This window comes from Lipotes vexillifer, unplaced genomic scaffold (genome assembly GCF_000442215.2).
Source record: "Lipotes vexillifer unplaced genomic scaffold, Lipotes_vexillifer_v1.1 scaffold569, whole genome shotgun sequence".
NCBI classification, from domain to species: domain Eukaryota; kingdom Metazoa; phylum Chordata; class Mammalia; order Artiodactyla; family Lipotidae; genus Lipotes; species Lipotes vexillifer.
Window position 1 is genome coordinate 1,120,437 of NW_006795376.1, and position 24,135 is coordinate 1,144,571.

The 24,135-nt window shown below is 43.0% G+C and overlaps 1 protein-coding gene across 1 annotated transcript in view; it reads right to left on the reverse strand.

The window, feature by feature from the left end:
• Nucleotides 1-24,135, reverse strand: part of HECA (HECA ribonucleoprotein granule regulator) — a 40,985-nt gene that overhangs the window by 389 nt on the left and 16,461 nt on the right. The window contains exons 3-4 of the mRNA XM_007467603.1: nucleotides 9,599-10,639; nucleotides 2,801-2,955 (exon numbers count right to left, since the gene is read on the reverse strand). Of these exons, the coding sequence (XP_007467665.1) occupies nucleotides 2,801-2,955; nucleotides 9,599-10,639 (1,196 nt within the window). The remainder of the gene's footprint in view (nucleotides 1-2,800; nucleotides 2,956-9,598; nucleotides 10,640-24,135) is intronic.

The window sequence follows — 24,135 nt, forward strand, 5'->3', positions numbered from 1 at the left end:
GCCTGGGGGGGGGGGACACAAGATGCCGTGAGCCACAGTACCCCCTACCTCACAGCGCTGCCAACGTCAAATCAACGAAAACGTGAGACTGCTCCACCTGGGAAACTGATCAAGAGTTTAATAAAGCATCCCTTTTATTACCCAAAACAAGGTACGCAGAGCATCAGACAAGCATGAGATATACACTCAAATATTCACCCATCGGCCCTGAAAGATTAATGGCTCTTCTCTCCCGATGTGCAGCACTGCTAGTAATTACTCCTACTGGTGGGAAGAAAATTCTCAACTTGTACTGCCTAAACTTCTCTGGTAAAGTTCCCCTAACAGTTGGAAATCTCTGCCCCCTGGATTTTAAAAAGTGACTGAAGCCAACTTCCCTCATCCAAATCTGCATGAAATTTCTTTGAAGATTTTTTTTGTTTATTTTTAAAATCCATATACATTTTTCATTCTACTGGTTACTACATTTCTGTTTTCTTTGGGGTAAAAATAAAATTTCCCTAAAATACTCTAGTAAAATCGAGGATCCAGGAATAAGGGCCACCTTTACCCTGAGGCTTATGGAACCTGCGAGCACACTGTACCTTTATTCATGCCCCAGCCTCCCTCTAACAGCACAAGACCCAAGCTTTCAGCAATAGGTCCAAGGACTTCAGTGAATAACCAGAAATTATAACAGACTCTCAATTCAGACTCATTCTAAAAAGGTAATAGAGAAGTATAATCTCATTTTGTCCTCAAAACGCTCCTGTAGGTAGGTAGTAGTACATGAATTTTAGATGATGGAACTGAGGCACATGGTGATAAAGCAGAAAGGCTGAGATCTGAACCACAGTAGCTCACTCCAGAGCCTACCCTCTTAGCCATTACATGGACTACCTTTCTGTAACCTGAGAAAAACTCCCTTTTAACTGACTAATCTCTCTGAACAATATTAAAAGTGAGATTCTAAGCAAACCTCTCTCTTTAACTACTCTCTTTAACCTATTATTCCTTTCTAATAATGAATTCCTGCTTATTTTGGCCTCAAAGTCTTATTGGAAGATACTCCTTGATGCCTTAATAGTGTCTAACACTTGTACCTTCTCAGTGAAATTAGTTAATTGATTTTTTTTTTAAGCCAAAAGTAATCAAACCTATTTTCCATTTCAGTAAGGGGCCAGAAAAGAAGTGTTTGGGCTTAAATTGTTTTAAGGAAGAAATATATAGTGAGGGACAGCAGGCTGGGTGTGGCAGGATGCCATTCTGCTTTTCTCCCTGAAGATGAGGAAATAACCCCAGTGCCTTTCAGTGGTGGAGTAGAAAGAGCACCAGACTGGGAGTGACAGAGGCTGTGGTCACGGCTGTGACACGTGTGGGTAGACCTGGGAAAAACATTCTAATTGTTTAGGCCTCCACTGTATGTGGAAAATACGAGTCTTTTCCAGTGCTAACACTCTGAGTTATAGGCCCACACATTCTTTCACTTCCTTATTTCTTTAAAAGATAACCCTGTCTGGTGTGTGTGGGAGAGAGGCGTCCCTTCCTTTTGTTCTTCTCATTTCAAGAGCTGGCATCAAGGAACAGTGGGTAATATAAAATGCTACGGTGAATAACTAAAAGACAATGATATCTCACTTCCAAGGCTAAGTTTTAAATGGAAATGTGGTCCAGGTATGAGAATAGCATAAAGGAGTCAATCCTATCTGGAATCAAACAACAGGCTACAGATGGCCATTCAGGTCTCTCACAACCATATTTCTCTTCTCAGATCACTAGTACAGACACAGCATAGCTGAAATACCAACTGTGCCAACCTTTTAATTCAACCAACACAGCTTATCTTCTGAATAAACTAATAATGGTAAGGATATTCTCTTTATAAAAGTCAAACCATAATGGTAAAGATATAAAACTGTGTAATAAAACTAATGAAATGTTTATCAGGTATTTATATTAAAGACTTAGCCACTTAAGAGGGAAGGAAAATACCGCTCCAATCCATGAATATCAAAGAATTATATAACAAGTGTTTTCTTTTCCAAAGCACTTGGAAATAAATCAAGATACTTCCAAGGATTTTGTTTTGTCTCCTGTGTTTCTATGGACTTATGTAAGGCATTTTCCAATGTTAATACTTCCCTCTTTTCCTCATGACAGCTGAAGTTCAGATGCTTTCTTAGCAAGACGCCCCCCCTTAGCAGAGCTTTAAGGACTACAAATCTTTCAAGTCAACCTCAAACACCTGACAGGGCAGGCAGTTCCTGGATAACTGCACTGTCCCACAGAAAGGAAACAAAAAGAAAATCCTGTCTATTAAAGAAAGTGAAACTTTCTTCTTTCCTTTTAAATGACAACTTTTTCTTACTAGAAACTATGTTAATCATATAAAACATTAAAAAATATAAGTAAGCAAAAAGAAAACTAAAGGAACCACTCAGCATCCCACAACCCAGAGACAACCTCTGGTAATAGGCTAGCAGGTTCCTTTTCATGTTCACTTTTTACAAATGGAAGCATATTATTCTGCCATTTAAAGGCAGCTTTTTTGACTTAAAATACTGAAAATATTTCCCACATAATTACAAGATCCCTTTTAATGACTGCCTAGTATGCCAGTAACAGCAGCACCATGCTGCAGTAAATCAACCATCACTGCTGGACTTTGGGGAGTCCCATGGCTGCTCACTCCTGAAGCACGTTCTCTACACCCTCCCACCTCCCCCAACATAACCGCAGTGCTGCCGCTAACTCCTCTGCATTCATTTGGGGACAGAAGCCTGATAGCACCCACTACTCGCTCTGAGGGGTAAATACCAACCTGACAACATGGAGAGGCGGCCAGGATGTCATAGGTGTACATGGTGCCCAGCTGGTGCCAGCTGCCATCCCACCGCGACTTACACTTGATGCAGATGATCTTGTGAACCCCTTCCAGGCAGTCCACGCACACTGCATACAGATGCATGAGCCTCCCTGTACACAGAAGACACGATGCTGAGAGTGGCTGGCCAAGAAATCACCTTTTGTCACCAAAGGGGATTAAAACAATGGCTCATCTATCAGTTATAAGCAAAACTTTATCATTTGAATAAATATATAAAGCAAAATAGATGATATTTATCATATATCCCCAAGTTGTCCTTTTACAATAATGATGGATTACTAACTATTGTCAATGGGACACATACTTTAAGTTCAATCTTATTAAAATACCGGCTTCAGTGGGACACATACTTTAAGTTCAATCTTATTAAATACCGGCTTCAATTCATTTTTCCGAAAAGTGCTGCCAGGTTTATAATATGGACGTCCAAACTCAAAAAGACCAAGCCACAGATGCTCAAAAGCAGCCTGTGATCATGCAGGACTTTCTGCTCAGAGATCTACTGTGGATTATGGAGGCTGAACCAGCAATGTTGGTCTGTGTTCGTGGGCTCTCATCCATCAACAAGTCCCATCATAAAAAAATCCAAAGTCTGTCTTGGTATTGGTAGCCCAGAATTATACCATAGTGAAAATTACTATGTTAACTGTTCTGGTCTCCAGAATTGCTCATCCATCACCACATCCAATTTAGGAACCAGAATTATATCTTACTTGTGTTTTATTTTTTTTCAAAGGAGTTCAATGTCTTGTTATTTACTGGGCTCTTGAAAGTCATAAGCCCATTCCTCCACTATGTATCAATATCTAACGCTTGTGAAGGAAAGATGTCACCCTAGTTTATATGGAAGGGTTCAGGTTCAAATCGGGGAAGAGCTGGAATGTCCAGCGTCTGTCTGGGCAATGTGTAACAACAATAACACTGCTCTCTATGTGGGGATCGGGGGTTCCACTGTGCTAAAAAACTACCAGCAGCAGAATACATACTCCTAAGTGACTTCTTATTCAGAGTGTGCTGCTCGTTGCCACCAGCCAGACCATCCTCTTCATATTTTCAGTGGTTAAGGACCAGCCTGCTCCTTACACATTAGAAAGGGGTATACAGAACTTGCAGGGAAATCTTTCATTTCATTCATTTACGAGACTCTCTCTCCCCCTCCCTGAGGGCGGGAACTATGCCCTCCTTGAAGGCTCAGTGTCTTGCACAATATCTGGAACGTGGAAAGCACTCCGTAATTGTACGTTACATGAATGGATGGGATATATTAACAGCCTAAGACGTTATAACCTTGGAGGTCTCTATGCCAAAAAATGGGAAGGGTGACAAGAGCTTCTTGCAATACTGCCCACCTCTGCTGTAGGGCATTGAAAATAAAACAATCTCACACTCAGAGTGGCCTGGGGCATTTCAGGATGTCAGTTCAATATCTAGCAGCCACTGGAAAAGGCTTCATTTCCAATCTCCGTCCTAGACGGAGTTCTCAAACAGTGCAGATCTCAAACATTCAAAGACATCAAGGTGGCTGCTAGGAAGGGTGGGGACAGGGACAGACAGAGAAGTCACATGTTGGTGGCAATGATCATGATGATGAAGTTGACAGGGAACTTTCACTGAGTGCTTACCAAGGATCTGACACTGTGCTAGGAGGCTACATGAATCATTTCATTTAACCCTCACAACAACCCTCTAAAGTAGGCGTTACTGTTATTCCCACTTCAGATAGGAGGAACTGAAGCTTAGAGAGCTGGAATAGCTTGCCCGAGTTCAAAAAGATAATAAATAGCAAAGTCCAGACTTGTGTGACTCTTAACCTCCAGGCTACATCACGGGAATTCCTGGCTGGGAATTTGTTTCAGTTACTGTTATACATTGTCCTAAATACTGAGAATTTAAAATTTCTAAATTCTAGGGTTGTGAGTTCAAACAAAAAGCAGATTTCTGAGAGAATAATTACCTATGGTTCTAAGTGGTAAAGAACTGTTGTACCAAAAGAAATTCCTAACTCAATCAACCTTAATAAATTATTTAAACCAAACAAAAACATCTTCTTCTGGAAAAATCAGGGAAGAGAGGCTGCAGCTGGAGGCTGGGGAGGGCACTGAGGGGGAAAGGGCCCAGAGCAAGGGAATGACAATCCACATGGTCCACCACTGGAAATTACACATTATTTCAGCAGCGTATAATCAACTGCAGCCTGGAATCCTGTGGCCTGGAACGTGCCTTCCTACTGGAACTGAAAATGCTTTAAGGAATACATGGTTGAAACTCTGTGATGGAAGAAATTATTGACACTGGCTTGTTATAAAAAAAGATGGCATGGACTTCGAGATGTGGCAATAAAAACACGGACATATGCCAAGGCCCCACTTACGGCATTGACTTGTCTGGTGCTGATAAAACACCAGATCCTCAGATTTTATCATCAACAGTTAAACTTCTCAAGACTTCTGTAGTGCACACCTAACGCATCCATTATCTATTTGGATAATGTGTGTATGTACTTAGGTGTGTACACACACACACACACACACACACACACACACACGTACAGAGAATTCTTAGGCCTGTCTAATTTTTACCTTTCTCCATCCACTCTGATGGGTACCCTTAAGATCTGGTCCTGGGCTCTGTCATATACTCCTCCTTCTTTCTCTTTTCTCCCCATTCAAGGCCTCTTCCACTCTTTTAGCCACTAATTTTATAAAATAAGCTTCAGTGTTCATCCTAAATGTTTATTTCTAATAGCGCTTGTGAAAGACACCTCCACAGAAAAGTCCCAACATCTCTTCAAACCCAATACACACAAGTACCCCATCTTCCTTCCTCTAAGATCAGGTCCCTTCCCCAACTTTCTCTTCTCCTGTTCGTGACAATACCGTTTACCTGGTCTAGAGCCAAAGTGAGCCAACAAGGACACATCTTTACCCCGTACAGTAAAGCTGTCTCCAAAGCTGTGATCTTTCCTTTAATATAATCTCTTACAGCTGTTCCCACCTTTCAATTCCCCACCATCACCACCCAGCTGTCTCTCTTCTCCTTGCATCTAGAATACAGATTTAAGTTTCAACTGTATAGCTTCCACCCCTTTCAAACAACTTTTCCCCCAAGCAACCATTGGCTTTAAAAAAGGAAAATTGTTAAACCCTTCAATTCATCAATATGGCAAAGCTCTTTGTTATGGCTCGAAAGGACACCCACCATCTGTTCTCCACCTACCTTACTCATTTCCTACTCTAGAACCTCTGCTCCAACCAGATGGTGCTCTTCGGTTCTCTCACTGTCTCCTGACAGTCTTATGAACAACTATTCCTTTGCTTACATTACTCCTTATCAACAAACCCCCAGTGTAGTTAGACCGTGTACTTATCAAAGTCCAGTGCCCCTCTTGACACCTGCCTTCACATTACCTCCTTTGACTACCAAAGTGTCCCCTTCCTCTTTGGAAACGGTACGTTGCTTCACGTACATAATATCCAGGCGATACCAGTTCCAAAGGTGGTACTAGTGCCTTAGGCCTGGTAAAGTTAGTTACACTTTTGCAAATGCATCTTATATCCTAAGATTATAGACTGATGAGTGGCAAGGACTGATAGTACCCAGTACAAGTATGCAATTCATAAGTTTGATTGACTGGTGAACAGATTAAATGAAAAGGATTCGTCCATCATGAATAGAAAAAGGACAACTCTCCTTTCATGTACCCTGTACCCTTGTCCCCTCATTCATCTTCATAAAGAATATTTCCAATCATAAAATGGTGAAGTGAAGATGTTTCCATCTACTTCCCTCTAAAATTATCCCCACGCAGTATAAAGTACAAGTAACAAAATACAAATTCTGTCTTCCATGAAACTATGAGGTACTTGCAACCCTGAATATGAGATCAGAAATTAGATGGAGAAGTAATAAATGGTTTAGCTCTGAGACTGGAAAACAAGCACAGGGGAGGTTGAGACGAGGTGCTGGAAGAGAAAGAGTGGGGTATAACAAATTACTAAATAACCACACATTCTATATAACTTTTTTCATCAAGAAGCAGAGTCTGTTGAATCATCCCCTGAATCTGGGATAGCCTTACAACTTAGTTTTTTGAAGAACAGAATGTGATGGAAGTGAAGTTACTCAGTCCCAAGCTTAAGCCTCAAGAGAGAGAGGCCATGCAGCTCCATTCTCACCATCTTTAATGCTATCCTGAGAACACCATGTGAAAAAGCCCAGGCTAGTCTACCGGCAGATGAAAGGATATATAAACAGGGATAAGCCATTCTAGCTGAGGCTCCCAAGGCCAGCCAGACTGCCAACTGCTAGACATGTGTGAGAGGCCATCCTAACCAACCAACTCATAGAACTGTGAGAAATTATAAATCATCACTGTTTTACACCACTAAGTTTTAGAGTGGCTTGCCCTATAACAAAGGCTAAAAGACACAGGATAGTAGGCAAAACTCTAGAAAATGAATGACACCACCCCTCGCAAATTCAGCTCCCTTTCCCTGCTGAGAAAGATGAAACAGAAATAGCATGCATGAAACAAGAACAGGATGCTATTAAAAAGAACTTCTGGAAATTACAAATATAATAGATAACAGAAAATCTTAAACTCGGTAAAAGTACTGGAATATAAAACCAGAAAAATCTTCCAGAAAGCAGTATAAAGATAAAGAGATGAACAGGGCCAAAAATATACATAATAAAGGATCTCCCCCCCTCCTCAAAAAAAAAAGGATCAATCTAAGAGGTCCAACATCTGATTAACTGTTCTACAGAGAAGAAAGAAAGAAAGAAAGGATGGAAGGGAGGAAAGAAGGGAGGGAAGGAAGGAAGGAAGGAAGGAATGAAGGAAGAAAGAAAGAAAGAAAGAAAGAAAGAAAGAAAGAAAGAAAGAAAGAAAGAAAGAAAGAAAAAATGAAAATGGGAAGAAATCATCAAAGAAATAAATCAAAAGAAAATTTCCCCAAATCGAAGACTATAAGTTTACAAAATCAAAAAGCCAAGAAAGCATCCTGCCCAATAAATGGAAAAAAAGACATCATGGTGAAACTTCAGAATACTAGAGAAAATCTAAAAACCTTTGGAGGATGGGAAGGAGAAATAAAGGGCCAGGAATAAGAATAATATTAGATTTCTCAGTAGCAACATTGGAAGACAGGAGACAGTGAAGTAACGCCTTCAAAATTCCAAAGGGAAAATAATTATAACTTGGAAGTGTGAAGACAGAATCAAGATACTACCAGACTTTCAAAATCTCAAAACATCTATTCCCATGCTTCCTTTCTCAGAAAGCTCCTAGGGGATGCTTTTTAACAAACTGAGGAAATTTACCAAGAAAAAAGAGAGTACAGGATCTAGGCAACAGAAGATAAAAAATAGGAAAGAGATGAAAGAATTCCTAGAAGGACAGCTATGTAGTACAGCAGGCATTAAGTGCAGCAGGGCAGACAGGAGCAGGAGGATGAAAGGCTCCATGAAGGAAATTTCTAGAAAAAAATTCATAAAAATGTTTGACAGGTATGTGGACATGTTTTTGAAAGGTGCAGAGCTGCTGCACCTTGTAGAGCTGCACCTTGTAGAGCTGCTGGAGAGTTAGAACCACCAGCCAAAGCTTCAAAAGAAAAGCCTAAGCAAATGAAAATGTGAAGCAATTATTAACTTTGATAAAAACAAAAGGAGTCCCAGAGCATACAGTTCTCTAAATAGGAAATACATCTATACTTCTTGGCTCAGCACTAAATATTTATATACTCATAATAACAAAATCATGAAGGATTTAACTAAGAATTGTGCTGGATTATCCTGAGAGAAAGGGGAAGATGCAAGAAAGCATGAACCATCATCCACCTTAAAAGTAAACCTAGAGGTAATATGTAAAAATGGAGAATGAAGATAGCAGTTTTAAAATTATGATGGTAAAAACCTGAAGAATCAGTTAAGATTTGAAAGTGTCTCACTCTGAGAAGTGAGACAGCAGGGGTGGGTGGGAAGAAGATAGGTGGGGATATATCATTTTTACTATAGGCTTTTTAAAGCACACTTTTAAAGTTATAAACGGGTTATATGTCATGGATCCCATATTTATATAAATTCAGTAGTTTTACATGAACTGACAGATTTCTCTGTCAACTGACCCACCCCCTGTTATTCATTTTCTGGCTGAAATGTCCCAGTCTTTGTATGTCAGCCACAGCACGAATAATAAGAAGCTCCCCACGCCTCTCCACCAGGGTAATATCTGAGCTTTCATTTTCCTTTTGCTGCTATCAAGAAAGTCTCACCTTTCATACATTTCAAGATTAATTCAACTAATCTAAAAACACATTGACCCTTCCCTCGCTGTGTTATGTTTACAAGGATCAGAGAGAATACACAGCTTGCTGGGCACAGTAACATAGGTTTCAAAGGCACCTATTTTATAGCAAGTGAAACATTTTAATGCAATTCCTTCTCTAAAGTTCCTCCCAATTACGAAAAACTATACACCTGAATCCTCTCTTCAAATTACAGCGAGACAGAAACATAAAATTACCCACCAGGACCACTGTACTTGGTATAGTGTGACATCAGAGGAAAGGACACCACCTCACTGGGCAGAGCTGAAATATTCAAGTTAGCTAGCTCCTGACTAGAACAAAAACACGTCATCAGTTAAAATTAAGCCCCAACAGAGCCATCCCTTCATGTTGGCTTTTCACTTCTCACAAACAGAAAACAGGCAAGGTGAGCGAACACCTGTACCTTGAAGGTGACAGGGAACATCGTATTCGATCTCATCGTGTCTCGAGGGGCTTAAGAACAGAGTTCCGTCCACCAGCGGGAACTGCTCGAACACCGGGAGTGCCCGGTGGCACAGGGCACAGTTCACCACGTTCCTGTGGCTGGCGCTGAGGGCCGCGAGGATGAACTTCCGCAGATCCTCGCCCTGGCCCATCTGGGCATCGTCCTCCACCCGCACGTGGAAAGTGTTCAGCTTGTGCCGGGGGATGTGAGTGAGGAGCTCGGACAGGTCCAGGCGCCGCAGGAACTGCACGGGCGCGTCGAAGTGGCCCCCCCTGTGAACTGACAACCCGGCCGGACTGTAGTCAAAGTGGGCGTTTCGGAACACGTGGCCCCCCGCCAAGGCCTTCTTGTGAGGCTCCAGGTGGATGGCGTTCTTTAGGAACTCCCCGAGGTACCTGGAGGAGCGGGGGCCGCTGAAGTGGGCGGGGGAGAGGATGGAGTAGCCAGTGGGCGGGGACTGGCCCGGGGAGCCGCAGGGGGAGCGCGCCCCGTAGGCCGCGGCCCCGCCGCCCTTCTCCTGGGAGTTCTGCCGGTCCATGGAATGCCGGCGGGGGAGGTCGTGGCTCAGGCCTTTCTGGGGCTTGGTGGGCGGCCGGCACTTCTTGGCCTCCTCCACTGCCTCACCGGGGGGCCTCCCGGTGTTCCTCTCCGAGCCCGACTTCTTCTTTTTCTCATCCTGCATCCGCTTCACCTGGTACCAGTCCGTGTCCTTCTTCAAGTGGCCCTGGCCGCAGCGGCAGGAGCAGAAGCGGAAGGCCAGGTCGTAGCCCTTCTTGGTCCACATGTTCTGGCGGCACTGCTTCTCGTTCCAGCTGCGGGCCCGGCCGATGCAGTTGAACTGGACCAGGATGCTGCTCTCCCACTCGTAGAAGCACTGCAGGTGCATCCAGGCGCTGTGAGGGCAGTGCTCGTTGTTGCACACCACCTTCTGGTAGTCGTCCTTCTCCAGGTCAACCGGCCTCCCGAGGCTGCAGAGCAGCGGCGTGGCGCAAGGGGCTTCTGGGGAGAAACAGGAGAGAGAGAGAGTCAGCTAGCGGCTGCGGGATTCCAACCCACGGCCAAGTTGAGACCAAAGCTACCATCCCACCTTAGCCCATTCACGCCAAAGGTACAGTTTTTCTGGTGCGGAGATTTCTACTACTGGAATAACACCAGACAGCGTTCAAAAACATTCACCATTTTCTTCTGGTGTGATGTTGTACCAAGGGAATTTACTTTCTGATTATCCGTTCTCTGCTGAAAAACATACCGGTAAGCTTCAAAAAGTCCAAATCCTCCACAGTGCAATTAGCCGTATGTCAGTACTTGCAACAGTGTAGTATGAGGTCTTCCTGAGACGTGGGTGTAAGGAAAGGCAGTTTCAGGGTTCTTTTAAAAATGAATCACTCCTGGGGCTTCCCTGGTGGCACAGCGGTTAAGATTCCGCCTGCCGATGCAGGGGACACGGGTTCCAGCCCCGGTCCAGGAAGATCCCACATGCTGCGGAGCGACTAAGCCCGTGCGCCACAACTACTGAGCCTGCGCCCTAGAGCCCGCGAGCCGCAACTACTGAGCCTATGCGCCTAGAGCCCGCGCTCCGCAACAAGTGAAGCCACCGCAATGAGAAGCGCAAGCACCACAACGAAGAGCAGCCCCCGCTTGCCACAACTAGAGAAAAGCCCACGCACAGCAACAAAGACCCAGTGCAGCCAAAAATAAAATAAATAAAATGAAATTTTAAAAAACCCCACACCATTCACTTTATAAAAACAAACAAACAAAATGAATCACTCCAGTGAACTAGGAAATATGACAGCCACTGAACCAACAAGTTCAGATGGTAGCTCCAAAAGGGCCCTCGAAACACTATCACGGGATTTAGGTTATACTGAATACCACAGAGAAAAGAAGACAGACTTGCCTCATATAATACAACATGCCACCAAACGAAGCGGCAGAAATGATGGGACCCACAAAGCCTATGGCTATATTACAAATCATCCCCTTCAGTGTCGGATTCCAGGAACTTAGCAAAATGGCCCAAACTGACTTGTCTACCCCCGTGATCACAGTGGCTTCCCCATCTACCTCCCGGGTGTCACAACGCTTAATCTTCACTTCTCCAAACCCCAACCGTCCAGTGTAGCAATTCACAGCATGGACTCTGCAACCAGACTACCTCGGTTAGAACCCCAGCAGTACCACTGATGAGCGGTGTGCTCAGTGAACAAGTTACTTTACTTCTCTCTGTGTCAGCTTCCTCTGTATAAAATGCAGATAACAACTGAATGTACCTTATATGGCTCTTAAAAGGATGAAATATACGTATACACAGGTGGTGCTTAGAGCAGGGACTGGCACGTAGTAAACCTCTTCCCCTTCCTCCCATTCTTCAAGGCCCATCTCTAGATGCCAGGACTCCCCTCTTCCCTTGCATCCTGATCTCCCTACCCCCAGGAAGGTTCTGGACTGAACCTTGCTTGAGTCCCCACTGTGGCTGGTCCCCACCGGGTGATGACTCAGGAAAGGACGCCTATTACTCAGCTTTGTGCTCCTGGAACCACTGGGCTCATGCCTTGCACACATCTAGTGCTGAATAAAGGTGTATTGAAAAGACACTGGCACATGAAACCCACACATGACAAGCAGAGCAGAAGGAAGAGAGAGGGCTGTAATCCTAGGCAGAAAGACTAGTGCAGGGAAGCACACTGAAAAGAAGATGAGTGGTATGCACACTGGGTAAATTAACTGCAGTCACCTGAAATGCAGACACCTTTAGTATCTTAAAATGTTCATTAGTCAATTAAACAAAGTTCAGTTGCTTTTATCTTTAATCCTTCAGAGGAACAGCCTCAAAGGCAGTGACTCTAATGTAATGGCAATAACGAAAGTGATATTAACCCAGGACTAAGGAAATCAAATTTAAAGAATGACCTAGCAGTACCCTTGCATTCACGATACCCAAAATTTTTAATTTTAAATGCTGAGATGGACTTGATATTTCTTTTAAAAGTATTTTCACATTTCACATACTAGGTGTTTAGAAAGTAAGTAAATGAATAATGTCATGCCTCTTTTTCAAATTCCTAAGTCTTACAATTTACAGAAACATATAGGAAACATTTTTTTTTTTTTTTTTTTTTTTTTTTGCGGTACATGGGCCTCTCACTGTTGTGGCCTCTCCCGCTGCGGAGCACAGGCTCCGGATGCGCAGGCTCAGCGGCCATGGCTCACGGGTCCAGCCGCTCCGTGGCATGTGGGATCTTCCCGGACCGGGGCACAAACCCACGTCCCTTGCATCGGCAGGCGGACTCTCAACCACTGAGCCACCAGAGAAGCCCAACATTTTTTTAACTGTAAAAAACAGGACTGGTGGCATTCAAAAATCATACCTATAACAAATTAGCCATATTATAGAAATATATTTGATTGTTTCCTGAAAACTGTTTCTAAATTTACAAAGTTCCCAGCTCTTAAGAATAGCAGGCCCACAAAGGTATAAATGGAATACAAACACCTGATACAACCAAACCTTTAAGGGGGAAGTGGAAAGAAGGGAATCCCACATTCAGTGAGGTCCTGTGTTACACACCTCCCCTGGGACATTAGTCTGAGCTGTGATAGCTTGACTAACAAGCAAAATGAGAAAAGGTTCCTTTATACAAAGTCAGCATGGTTTTAAAAAATGTATAGGAGGGCTTCCCTGGTGGCGTAGTGGTTGAGAGTCCGCCTGCCGATGCAGGGGACACGGGTTCGTGCCCCGGTCCGGGAAGATCCCACATGTCGCAGACCGACTGGGCCCGTGAGCCATGGCCGCTGAGCCTGTGCGTCCGGAGCCTGTGCTCCACAACGGGAGAGGCCACAACAGTGAGAGGCCCGTGTACCACAAAAAAAAAAAAAAAAAAAAAAAAAAAATGTATAGGAACACTCCAGTACCTGTTTCTACGGCTTCACCGTCAAATTCCGTACTCAGCTTCTATTTCTCCCTGCCCAAGTGAAAATAATCAGGGCTCACCTCATTCTGGGCAAAAATCTCAAGTAGTTTCAAGTCTGGACAATAAGATAATGAGGCTGACATCACTTGGGCAAAGTCTGTCACTCTCTTTCTCATCCTGCATCCTTCCTCCCCACTCAGGCCTCGGTCCTCCCCCACCTTGTAAAAGGGAAAGACCTAACTGTAGTCATTTACACTGGCTGCCCAACAAACCCAAAGCTCCTGACAAACTCATTCACGCTAACAGGAACCCCCCAAACCAGACACTGCCATTTTCAGCTTCTTAACTGTGAAATTTACTGTTTTCACCACTCTTAAAGTAGTTTCAGGCATCACAAGAAGATGGGGAGTTCGGTGGGGTGGAGGGGCTTCTGAGGGGCTTCTGAGGTCGTATGAGGCTTTCTAGACAAAGCCCAAGGTAGGGACTCAGTCATTTTCATCATTGTAAACCCACTACCGTGAAGATTGTATCGTGCCTAACAAACATCTTGTTGAAGGCAAGTACGGCCCAGTCGCATTTAGGACTCTGCAGTGACTGGGTGCTGGAGGAGGGACAGGGGAGGAAGGTGGCCACTGGGGAGCACAGCCCACTGCTCCGCCCCTGAGTCGCAGCAGGCCTTCTAGACTCAGCACAGGATTCTCTCTGGGGCAGAGCCTGGCCCTCACCATCACTTCCTCAGACTTACCATAATCTATTCTACCCTCCTTCGGCATCCAGCTACCAAGTGCAAACTTTAGGGTTTCTGAACAACTATTTTACGACGGGGATCTGTTCCATACAGTAATTCTTCTTACATGGGAACACATCCCCTTGTTTGCTGAGCAAGTTCCCCTCCGGGTACGACGGTTCTGACCAGAGGGTCCTCATCGCTGAGCTTCCTGAGAGGCCAGAGCATGGTGACTGCGGATACGGACTCTGGAACCAGCCAGCCAGCCTGCATTGACTCTCAGCTCTAAACTTATTAGTTTTAAGACCTTTGACTAGTCATTTAACCTCCCTGTGCTTCTATCTTCTCAGCTGTAAAGCGGCAGAAATAAGAGTGAGCACCTACCTGAAAGGGTTGCCATGAAAATCAAAGGAGTTATTAAGGCAGGTTGAACAGTGTCCAGCACATAATGAGCACCATTTAAATGTAAGCAATTATTATTAAAAGCTTTATCACTTTATATTACCTGATGGAAAAACCAAAGGACTTTGAATGTGTTTAGAGCAAAGCTACAACCAGGAAGTGACTGTCCTCCTTTCTCCATCTGTAAATAAGTGCAAGAAATGTTCTGCTTCCCTACAACAAACAAAGCAGGGTGGTGTGCGTAAAATAATTCACTAAATATCTACTGACAAGTTTTAAAGAAGAAAGAATATTTACTTCTTCTAACCCCTTAAAGATTTTCTACTCAGTGTCAGACAAATAAGTATCTTGCTATGTGTATTTTTCAACCTAAACAATCTTTTCCAAGCCTGGATAACAGGGATTCATAAAAGGCATGGCTGTATTTGATTCATGAGATGTGTTCCTAAAGAACTTACATAATTCAAGACTGATTATCCCCTAGTCTGGGGGTAGAGTATGGGGAAATGCATCCTCAGAATGCATAAATCTGCAGCCGTGTGCTGTATTTTTGCTTTACTGGTGCTTTTTAATATCAGCATTACCTCTAATATTTCTCAGTTGTACCTCATAAATTGACAGCAAGGCATATCATAGTGTTTTATCACATTTCTGTTCCAAAGGTACAGATTTTCAGGATGTTTTTCAGTACCAGTATTAGCATACTTGGATATTTTGAAAGCTATAATAAAGGTTTAAATTATAAGTTAATTTTAAAATAATAACACAAATGTCACCAAAATCCATGAAAAAGTTCTATAAACAACAAGCGTTCACATAGTATTGCCAAGGGTTAGTAGGTATTTCTCTTTAAAAGAAAAGGTAATGACATTGGGTAACAAAGCATTTTTATAATTCAGTTGACCTGCTGGCTTTGAAAATATGAGATGGCTTGATGCATAACTTGGGGGAATGTGTCTGTTGAAATTTTCCATATAATGTGAAGCTTTTATTATTATTTATGTGTCATTAGTTGACATTTGCATAATTCAATTCGCATATAATGGGATCACACTGTACTAGGAAATAAATTAGCAGGCTGCCTTTTCTCCTGCTTGGAGATTTAGATCTTGAGGGCGCTGTATCAGGGAGAACTACATAGCACCCTAGCATTTCACGTACTGCATGAACTCACCCTGAAGGAGAGGTCGGTCCAAGAGCCCTCGGAACCAAACCACAATACCATAGGATGGGAACAGAACTCCAGATTAAGTATATGTGTATGTGCACTAGTGTGTGCATGTGTGCCTGTATGTGTGCATGTATATAACTGCAAAGAGACTGCCCAGTTGTTAAACTATCCCACTGTCAAAGACTCCAGAAAAGACTTCACGTCATCCTCAAGTACTATAAACCAAATTTAAAGCATTTTCCTTGCTTCTCTGAAACACTCTAGAACCTGATTTTGATTATCCTTGTCAGTGGCCTCCCCTTTACCTGCACAAATATTCAAAATATGGCCATAATCAAAACTCCTAAATCATATTTTTTATATGTAATTCCCATTTTACCACCTAAGTTATAAGCACAGCGTGCCCAAAACGTTGACCTACTTCTCTCTTGATGCACCCAGAATGGTGCCTGGAGACCAAAGGCCACAGTGGAGTTGTCCTCTCCCCTTGCCTCTGGATTCCCAAAGCCCCCAGCTTAAAAGACAAATGGCTTCACCCCCCCGCCCCCCCGTCTGTCCAATGGGTAAAACATATGGCTGCATGATTAACTGGCAACATGGGTTATCTGCAGACCAGGTACCTGTCAAAGTATAAGATCCATAACTCACTGCTGTTCAGTATCTTCCAAAAGCTCAACTGAGAGAAACAATTTTTAAGAAAGAGTCTATAGATGATGTCCACACTTTCCTCTAGATCAGAGTTCCAGTGTGGTGGTCTGGCCTGCAGTGTCTTATTAAACCAGTACAGGGTTTTTTGTTATGAAGTGTAAGTGCCTTTTAGATGTATCATGCCCTCTCTGGGTCATCCAGGCCTCCACTCCAGCCCCGTTCATATACTTACTCATATGCCAGGACCCTGGATTCATTTGGATGTGTGAGCCATGCACTAGATAAAAGCTATCCCTTAGTTAAGCCAGGTGTCCCAGAGTTGGTTACTTGGACCACATTGTTTTATTCCCTGGACAGGCTGTGTTGAATGAAGTGAGCAGGCCTAATAAATTTGTTTTATTTATGAAGGGACATTGTCATGGACATTGCTCAGTATTTTATAACATCTTATAAGTCACTGGTTTTGTTTTGCTTCATTTGTTAATCTGATGGACACTGTAGCGCAGGCCACTGCTTCTGTTTGCCTCTTTCCTCTGTGTGCTAGAAATCTGAAAGCCACATTTGTGACCTACCTCTTGTAATGCCTCAAGGCGTCCATTATTTTTCCCAACAGTATCATCTCTATTACTAATATTCTCACTTATTTATTCTTTCTTATAGTATTACATGTATTTTTGAAAGCCAATTTATTTTTAGAAGAAGGAGGCTATAAATGATCAAAACAAAAATCCGTTCCCCACCTCTCCTCATAACCTTCAAATCAGCTTTGCCTAATACGTGTCAAAATTTGGACTTGATGGGGGCCCAGGTGATCCCCTCCCTTCTCACTTTCCAAAGTCGGCCATAGCAGGGTGCAAAGTGAGAGGGGAGGCCGGTGCTGACCCATGACCCCGGGAGCCCCACAGACACAGCACCTTCAGGAAAGGCTGCCCCCTCTGCCTTGCCTGCAGCACAAGCGGTGGGTCCTGGAGCCGCTCTGCTCACCCGCTCCGTGCCTCTCCCCCATCCCACAGCCCACGCCTCTCACCCACTTCCCCTGGGCCCAGCTTCCCACTCTGCTATTCATACCCAGGCCTCTACTGTTCCCAGCCCACCTGGCTTCTCTCAGACACATCACATCTCGGGCTGGCTCTGCCAGCCAACCGGGCCCCTCTGGCCTCCTTGCCCCACCCAGACCGTGCAGGTGCCTCTCCCATCACCTGCTCCCAGCCTCACCGGTGAAATTAGACATGGTGAAGTGGGCTCAGACTCCCCCCAACTCCACCCCGCCTTGTCTTCTTCTGGGGGTGTGTGCAGGGGGGTCTCTCTCCTGGGCTCTAACCCACAAAGTCTAGACTCTTCCGGGCATTGTCATCCTCATGTGGGCCCAGTCTTGCCTCCGTTTAGCTCTTCCCAACAGCAGCCTCTTTACCTCCCCTTCTCCCCTTCTCCCCCCTCACCTAGCAAACCCAGGAATTCAGTTCTGGAAAATATGAAAAGGAGAATCCCATGTTCACTGCAGAGACTAGCTCTAAGGGGAGAGGCAGAAAAGAGAGCAATGAACTGAGAAATTGCAAGTATTACAGATGTGGCCACACAATCTGAACCTGCTGCAGGGTCACATCACCACTGACAACTACAAGAATCCAACCAACTCCATCTTCCTAGGATGGCTACTGAAAAAACACCAATGTAAAAACTTAATAGCAAGAATAGCAGATAACTGTATTCATCTCGATTTTATTAATGGCATTAGCAGTTATAATGACAACTTGTTTTAATCATAAAAGTCATATTCATTGGTAAACTAATCATAGATACATGTACTCACATATAAGAATATAAGAAAAAATAAGTTTATACCAGGTGCCAAGTGAAATAAGGCACATGCGGTCATATATATGTGTACATGAGCGTATCTATGAATAACTAGATATCACCTTATCAATGTAATTTCATACACATGCACGTGTACACACACACACGCCTACTCTAGATGCAATATTATTTCCACAGTGAACAACAACAAAAGACACTTGCTTTTGCTAACCAAGTTCTTAAACAGTTAAATTTGAACCTCGAGATCCACTGTAAACCCATGCTTTTGGCAATTACAATTGCCAGTAAACAACTGTTTGCTTTATGGGTTGCCCTTTCTCATGTCACTCTTTGAATACTGGCCAGCTCAGCATTAGCCACGGCAGGAATCTGTCAACACCTTTTGGAATTCTGACCACATTCTCTAAGATATTAATCATCCCTTGCCCCCCTGCTTGGCATCAAAGCAAATTCAGTGAGCATCTTCTCCTTGCAGTGACACAGGGCTTTGAAGCTTAAGGGTCCAGCAGGTTTGCTTCACCTTTTTTACAGACACTGGAATAAAAAAGAATGATGAAAAATATAGAAAAATATACACAAATGAGTATTTGGAACCAGGATATATTGTTCCACTCTGTGCACAGATGTGATGCCATCAGCATTTCCGCTTTCCTCCTTCTGCTCCTGGAATGAATCAGGGAACATCAATACGGTGCATGACAACCCTGAATTTCTTCCATCGTCGCAACTGATCATGAAAATGGTAAAGGTTTTTCATCTGCAAATATTATGGATTTGAGGCCAGATTTTTTTAATCAGCATATCCTGATAAGTAGACTTAACACCAGTTTACTAGGTCTGACACACTAAAATCTTCTGAATCTTTACTATAAAGAAGTCAAATACAGGATAATATGAGTACTTGACTACAGGTCTCTAGAGATCTGGACATCTGCAAAACAGTACAATAGTTATATTCTCAAAATGCTGTAAAAACTCAAACTATACAGATAAACTTCATATAGGAAATATTTCTAAGTGATCTGGTCTCTGAATAAGTCAGTTTTCTTAGCAGGTTTATTATACATAATTACCTAAAGAGCCTTCAAATTTTCCAGGATACTAATAAACACTCATTTGGGCAAATGTATGGCTTCTTTTAATAGCTATCGTTTAATAAAGACCCTGTTTTAGAAGATGGAATAAAAACACCAGGGTTTGTCTTAGGGTTAAACACTTAACTACAGGAGAAAGAAAATACATGGGGTCTCTGAAAATCAGCTAATTACAAGTCAATTCAAATAACGTTTTTGAACACCTGTTATGTGCCCCGTTCAGAGTCTAACATAGAGGCTGCAAGTGTTGCATAAATTTGTAAGCCATACTTTCCTATATCTTTGAGTATCTTATACTTTTTTGTTGAAAACTGGACACTTTAAATAACATAAAGTGGCAACTCAAAATCAGATTCTCTCTCCTTGCAGGATATGCTTCTGTTGTTGTTACTGCTGTTTGTTTAGTGATGTTTAATTCTGTAAAGTCTCTATTTTTTCGTCATGTGTAGCCACTGAAGTTTCTGCTCGGTTAGCTTAGTGGTCAGCTAATAACTGGACAGAGACTTCCTTAAATGCCCTAAACCAATAAGTGTCCCATCTTTCGCCAAGGGGCTGTGTGTGTGTGTTGAGCAAGCCTTCAATGCTTCAACAGTTTACAACCTTACTTAGCCTTTACTCTCTGCTTACTCAGAGCCTCAAGGTCAGCCAGAGGTGAGAATGAGGGCCTCCTCAGGTCTTTCCTGGACATGCTCAGAGCGCTGCCATGTGCACAGTCCTCTAGAGCACGAGGAATACACCAGAGCTTCTCAAAGCCCCTGATGGACCTCCTACTTCCAAGACTTCCAAGATAGGACCTCCTACTTCTTTTTAAGTTTTTTGACCCATTTCTTGTTTGCTCCAACTGGTATCACTGCTGCAGGCAGTTGCAATGATAAATAGTTGCTGCTGAGTGTTTTCAGCAGACATCCTAAGAGGGCTTCGAACACTGGGTGACCTCTGAGCCAGGTCACATGGTGAGAGTTCCCTAGGGCTATAGGGCTTTTGGGAAAGCTCCAAACCTGTCCTTCTCCCTCTAGTGACGACGAGGTTGCTTGTTTTAAAGCTACCACGCATACTACTATCTAAAATATAAACAACAAGGTCCTACTGAATAGCACAGGGCACTATATTCACTATCTTGTAACAACCTATAATGGAAAAGAACCTGAAAAGTATATACATATATACACATACATATGCATGTGTGTGTGTGTGTGTGTATATGTATACACACACACACACACACACATATACAGCAGAGTGATTCAGGTTAGTTGTTGTGCAACTAACACAACATTGTGAATCAACTATACTTCAAATATATATATAAATTTTTTTTTTTTTGCTGTACGCAGCCCTCTCACTGTTGAGGCCTCTCCCGTTGCGGAGCACAGGCTCCGGACACGCAGGCTCAGTGGCCATGGCTCACGGGCCCAGCCGCTCCGCGGCACGTGGGATCTTCCCGGACCGGGGCACGAACCCGTGTCCCCTGCATCGGCAGGTGGACTCTCAACCACTGCGCCACCAGGGAAGCCCTATATATAAATTTTAAAAAACAAAGCTACCACAGAGCTAGGGAGAAGGAATGGGAATAAAGCAAGTTAAAAGAAAACAAAATTCACTGTCCTTACAATTTAGTCATTTCCCAGAATAAACACTCCTAGGATTATTGCAAGCCTTTAGTTAATTTCTAGAATTTTGAAAAGTTGATTTTGATAATTTTTGCCAGTGTTCTCATTGTTTCTATGGAAAGGCAGATTTCTAGATGTACTTCTGTCATTCTAGAAGTGCTTCTTAATATAGATTTAAGTTTAAATACATATTTTGTTACAGAAAAATGATAAGATGATTAATAAGACAGTTTCAAGCAGGACGATACTCTTTCTTCGGATCAGACAGATTCTGGGTAAGAATTTAAAAATAAAGAAAAAATGTAAAATTTCTGACCATTATCTTTTAAATGGCTGATAATGGTTAGCAAGTTACTATGATATATGGATTCTGTTTAAATACATTAAAATGACACCATTTACAATAAACTATGATATTTGGATTCTGTTTAAATACATTAAAATGACACCATTTACAATAAACTGGAGACTGTATCCTCTGCATTTACTTAAACCTTTAAAAAAAACTGGGTGTGACAGTATTAATATGCAAAAGAAACTTTGTTTTCTCAAATTCTTTTAGAGGATACACAAGCAAAAAAGTTTTATCACCACCTTCAAGTCAGCCTTCTAAAAATTACACTTTGACGACAACATACACACATTCAGGAACCTTGGAAACTCCCAGACTGAAGCCCCATGTCCTTTGGCTATGATTAAGGAGCTCCAAAACTATGTCCCCAGGCTGGATCTCCCACCTGGTCACCCACCAGGCCCTCGCCCCAAGCCTCTGCTTCAGGTGCCATCCCTCCCTGTGGGGCAGTGCAGAGTGCAGATCAGAAAGGGGAGGAGTGGACCCGGACCACTGTGCCCACACCATACCTCAAACTCACCAGGGGGTTAAAACTCATTTCTTGACTAAGTGGTGAGTATTTGAAGTGAAAACTAAAAAAGTTTTAAAATAAATGTTCTCAAATATTTTGAGATCTTTCTCTACTAAAAATTTTTAAAAGACACTAAGTCCTGTACAAAAGGGAAGCTAATACTTTCAAAACATTTTGTCAACTTGTTTTAATTAGTATGGGAGCTATAGTAAAGCTCACTTAAGCATATCTGTCTTAACCTCTGATTTAGTTTATCCTCCCTTATGTTATTTTAGTGTGTGAGACTGTTCCAAAGAGGGTAGCAAGTTGAGTACATGGAGATTACATTCAGTTAAACATGTTTTTATGCTTTGAGTAGGATTTAAACACAAGGCTTTTCACTCAGACAAACTCAGACAAATCTATCCAAATAAACATGGAAGCCTCACATTCTCCCTCAACCAAAAAACAAAACAACAATGTGCTCTTCAACTATATTTAACAACTTGGGGTTTTAACATTCTCTTAATATATTGGATTTATTCTCCTAGACTCACTCTTTTCCTACGTTCAATTAAACTCACAAGCCTACCCAGCCTCAAGTTCAAACTAAATAGAAAGCTACAGGCTTCTATTTTACCCATTTTTTAATTTCCATTCTGGCTCCAACACTCTGACATCAGTAAGAGATCTGTATAAATAATGACTTTAAAGTAGAAAATTCATATTTTTTCTTATCTACCAAAGACCATGTCAAGACCTAAAAGGACATGGACCCAAAATATGTCTGGTTTAGGCTGAATATCAGGATGAAGATAATGGTTTCATAGTTTTCCCTGAATGTCTCTTAAAAATACCAACATAGGGCTTCCCTGGTGGCGCAGTGGTTGAGAGTCCGCCTGCCGACACAGGGGACACGGGTTTGTGCCCCAGTCCGGGAAGATCCCACATGCCGCGGAGTGGCTGGGCCCGTGAGCCATGGCCACTGAGCCTGCGTGTCCGGAGCCTGTGCTCCGCAACGGGAGAGGCCACAGCAGTGAGAGGCCCGCGTACCGCAAAAACAAAACAAAACAAAACAAAATACCAGAATAGAAATAAGACAATCCCTTGGTTCAGATTCTACAAACACGTCCTGAGCCCACAACAGGATCCTTTAGTGATCTGCCCAAGTCATTCAGCTGGTAAGGGGCCTTCCCTCTTCCATTCCCACCCACGCTGCACACAGATCAATAAAGAACACAGAGCCAGTTTATAAGGAGAGGAGGCAGTGACCAACAGCTTTGTGTAACCAGATCACAGTAAGCAGTTCTATAATTTGGAATAGTGTCTCATTCAAAATTATAGAACTGCTTACTATGATCTGGTTACACAAAAGTTTATTCAATATGGTCAATGTCCATATTAATCCTCAGAATTATTTAAAAACTAGGTCTACAGAAAGTCAAGTTAAAGAAGCAAGTGCTGGGCTTCCCTGGTGGCGCAGTGGTTGAGAGTCCGCCTGCCGATGCAGGGGACACGGGCTCGTGCCCCGGTCCGCGAAGATCCCACATGCGCGGAGCCTGTGCTCCGCAACGGGAGAGGCCACAACAGTGAGAGGCCCGCGTACCATTAAAAAAAAAAAAAAAGAAGCAAGTGCTGGGCTTCCCTGGTGGCACAGTGGTTGAGAGTCCGCCTGCCGATGCAGGGGACCCGGGCTCGTGCCCCGGTCCGCGAAGATCCCACATGCGCGGAGCCTGTGCTCCGCAACGGGAGAGGCCACAACAGTGAGAGGCCCGCGTACCATTAAAAAAAAAAAAAAAAAAGCAAGTGTTTACACCCAATTACAATATAAAGGTTTCCCAATCTTTGCACTCCTTAAAAACAAAGATAGACAATGAGGTAAATCTACTCTAGCTAACAGAACTGCTAATTTTAAAAAATAAATAAATAAATAAGCCATGAGCAAAGGCTTACTCGTTTCTTAACGAGAATAAAGCAACTTTTCTTGGAAAGCATGTAAAGAAACGGCACTCTATCAGTATGGAGACTATCGAATAGAGCAGCAGAAAGAGCACTGATGTTGAGAAACAGAAGCTCAACCTGCTTCTCCTGAATCCTGTTTGGGTCAACATGCCAACCCCCAAGAAGATTTTTAGGGTTACTAATGTATTTAAATCAATAAACCCCCAGCACAATGTGGTTAAATTCATTTCCGTACTCTATCTATACCCTAAAGTAAACTAAATCCTTACACTCCTTTGTTTTCCATGTGCCTTTTCTGTCCTGCTGA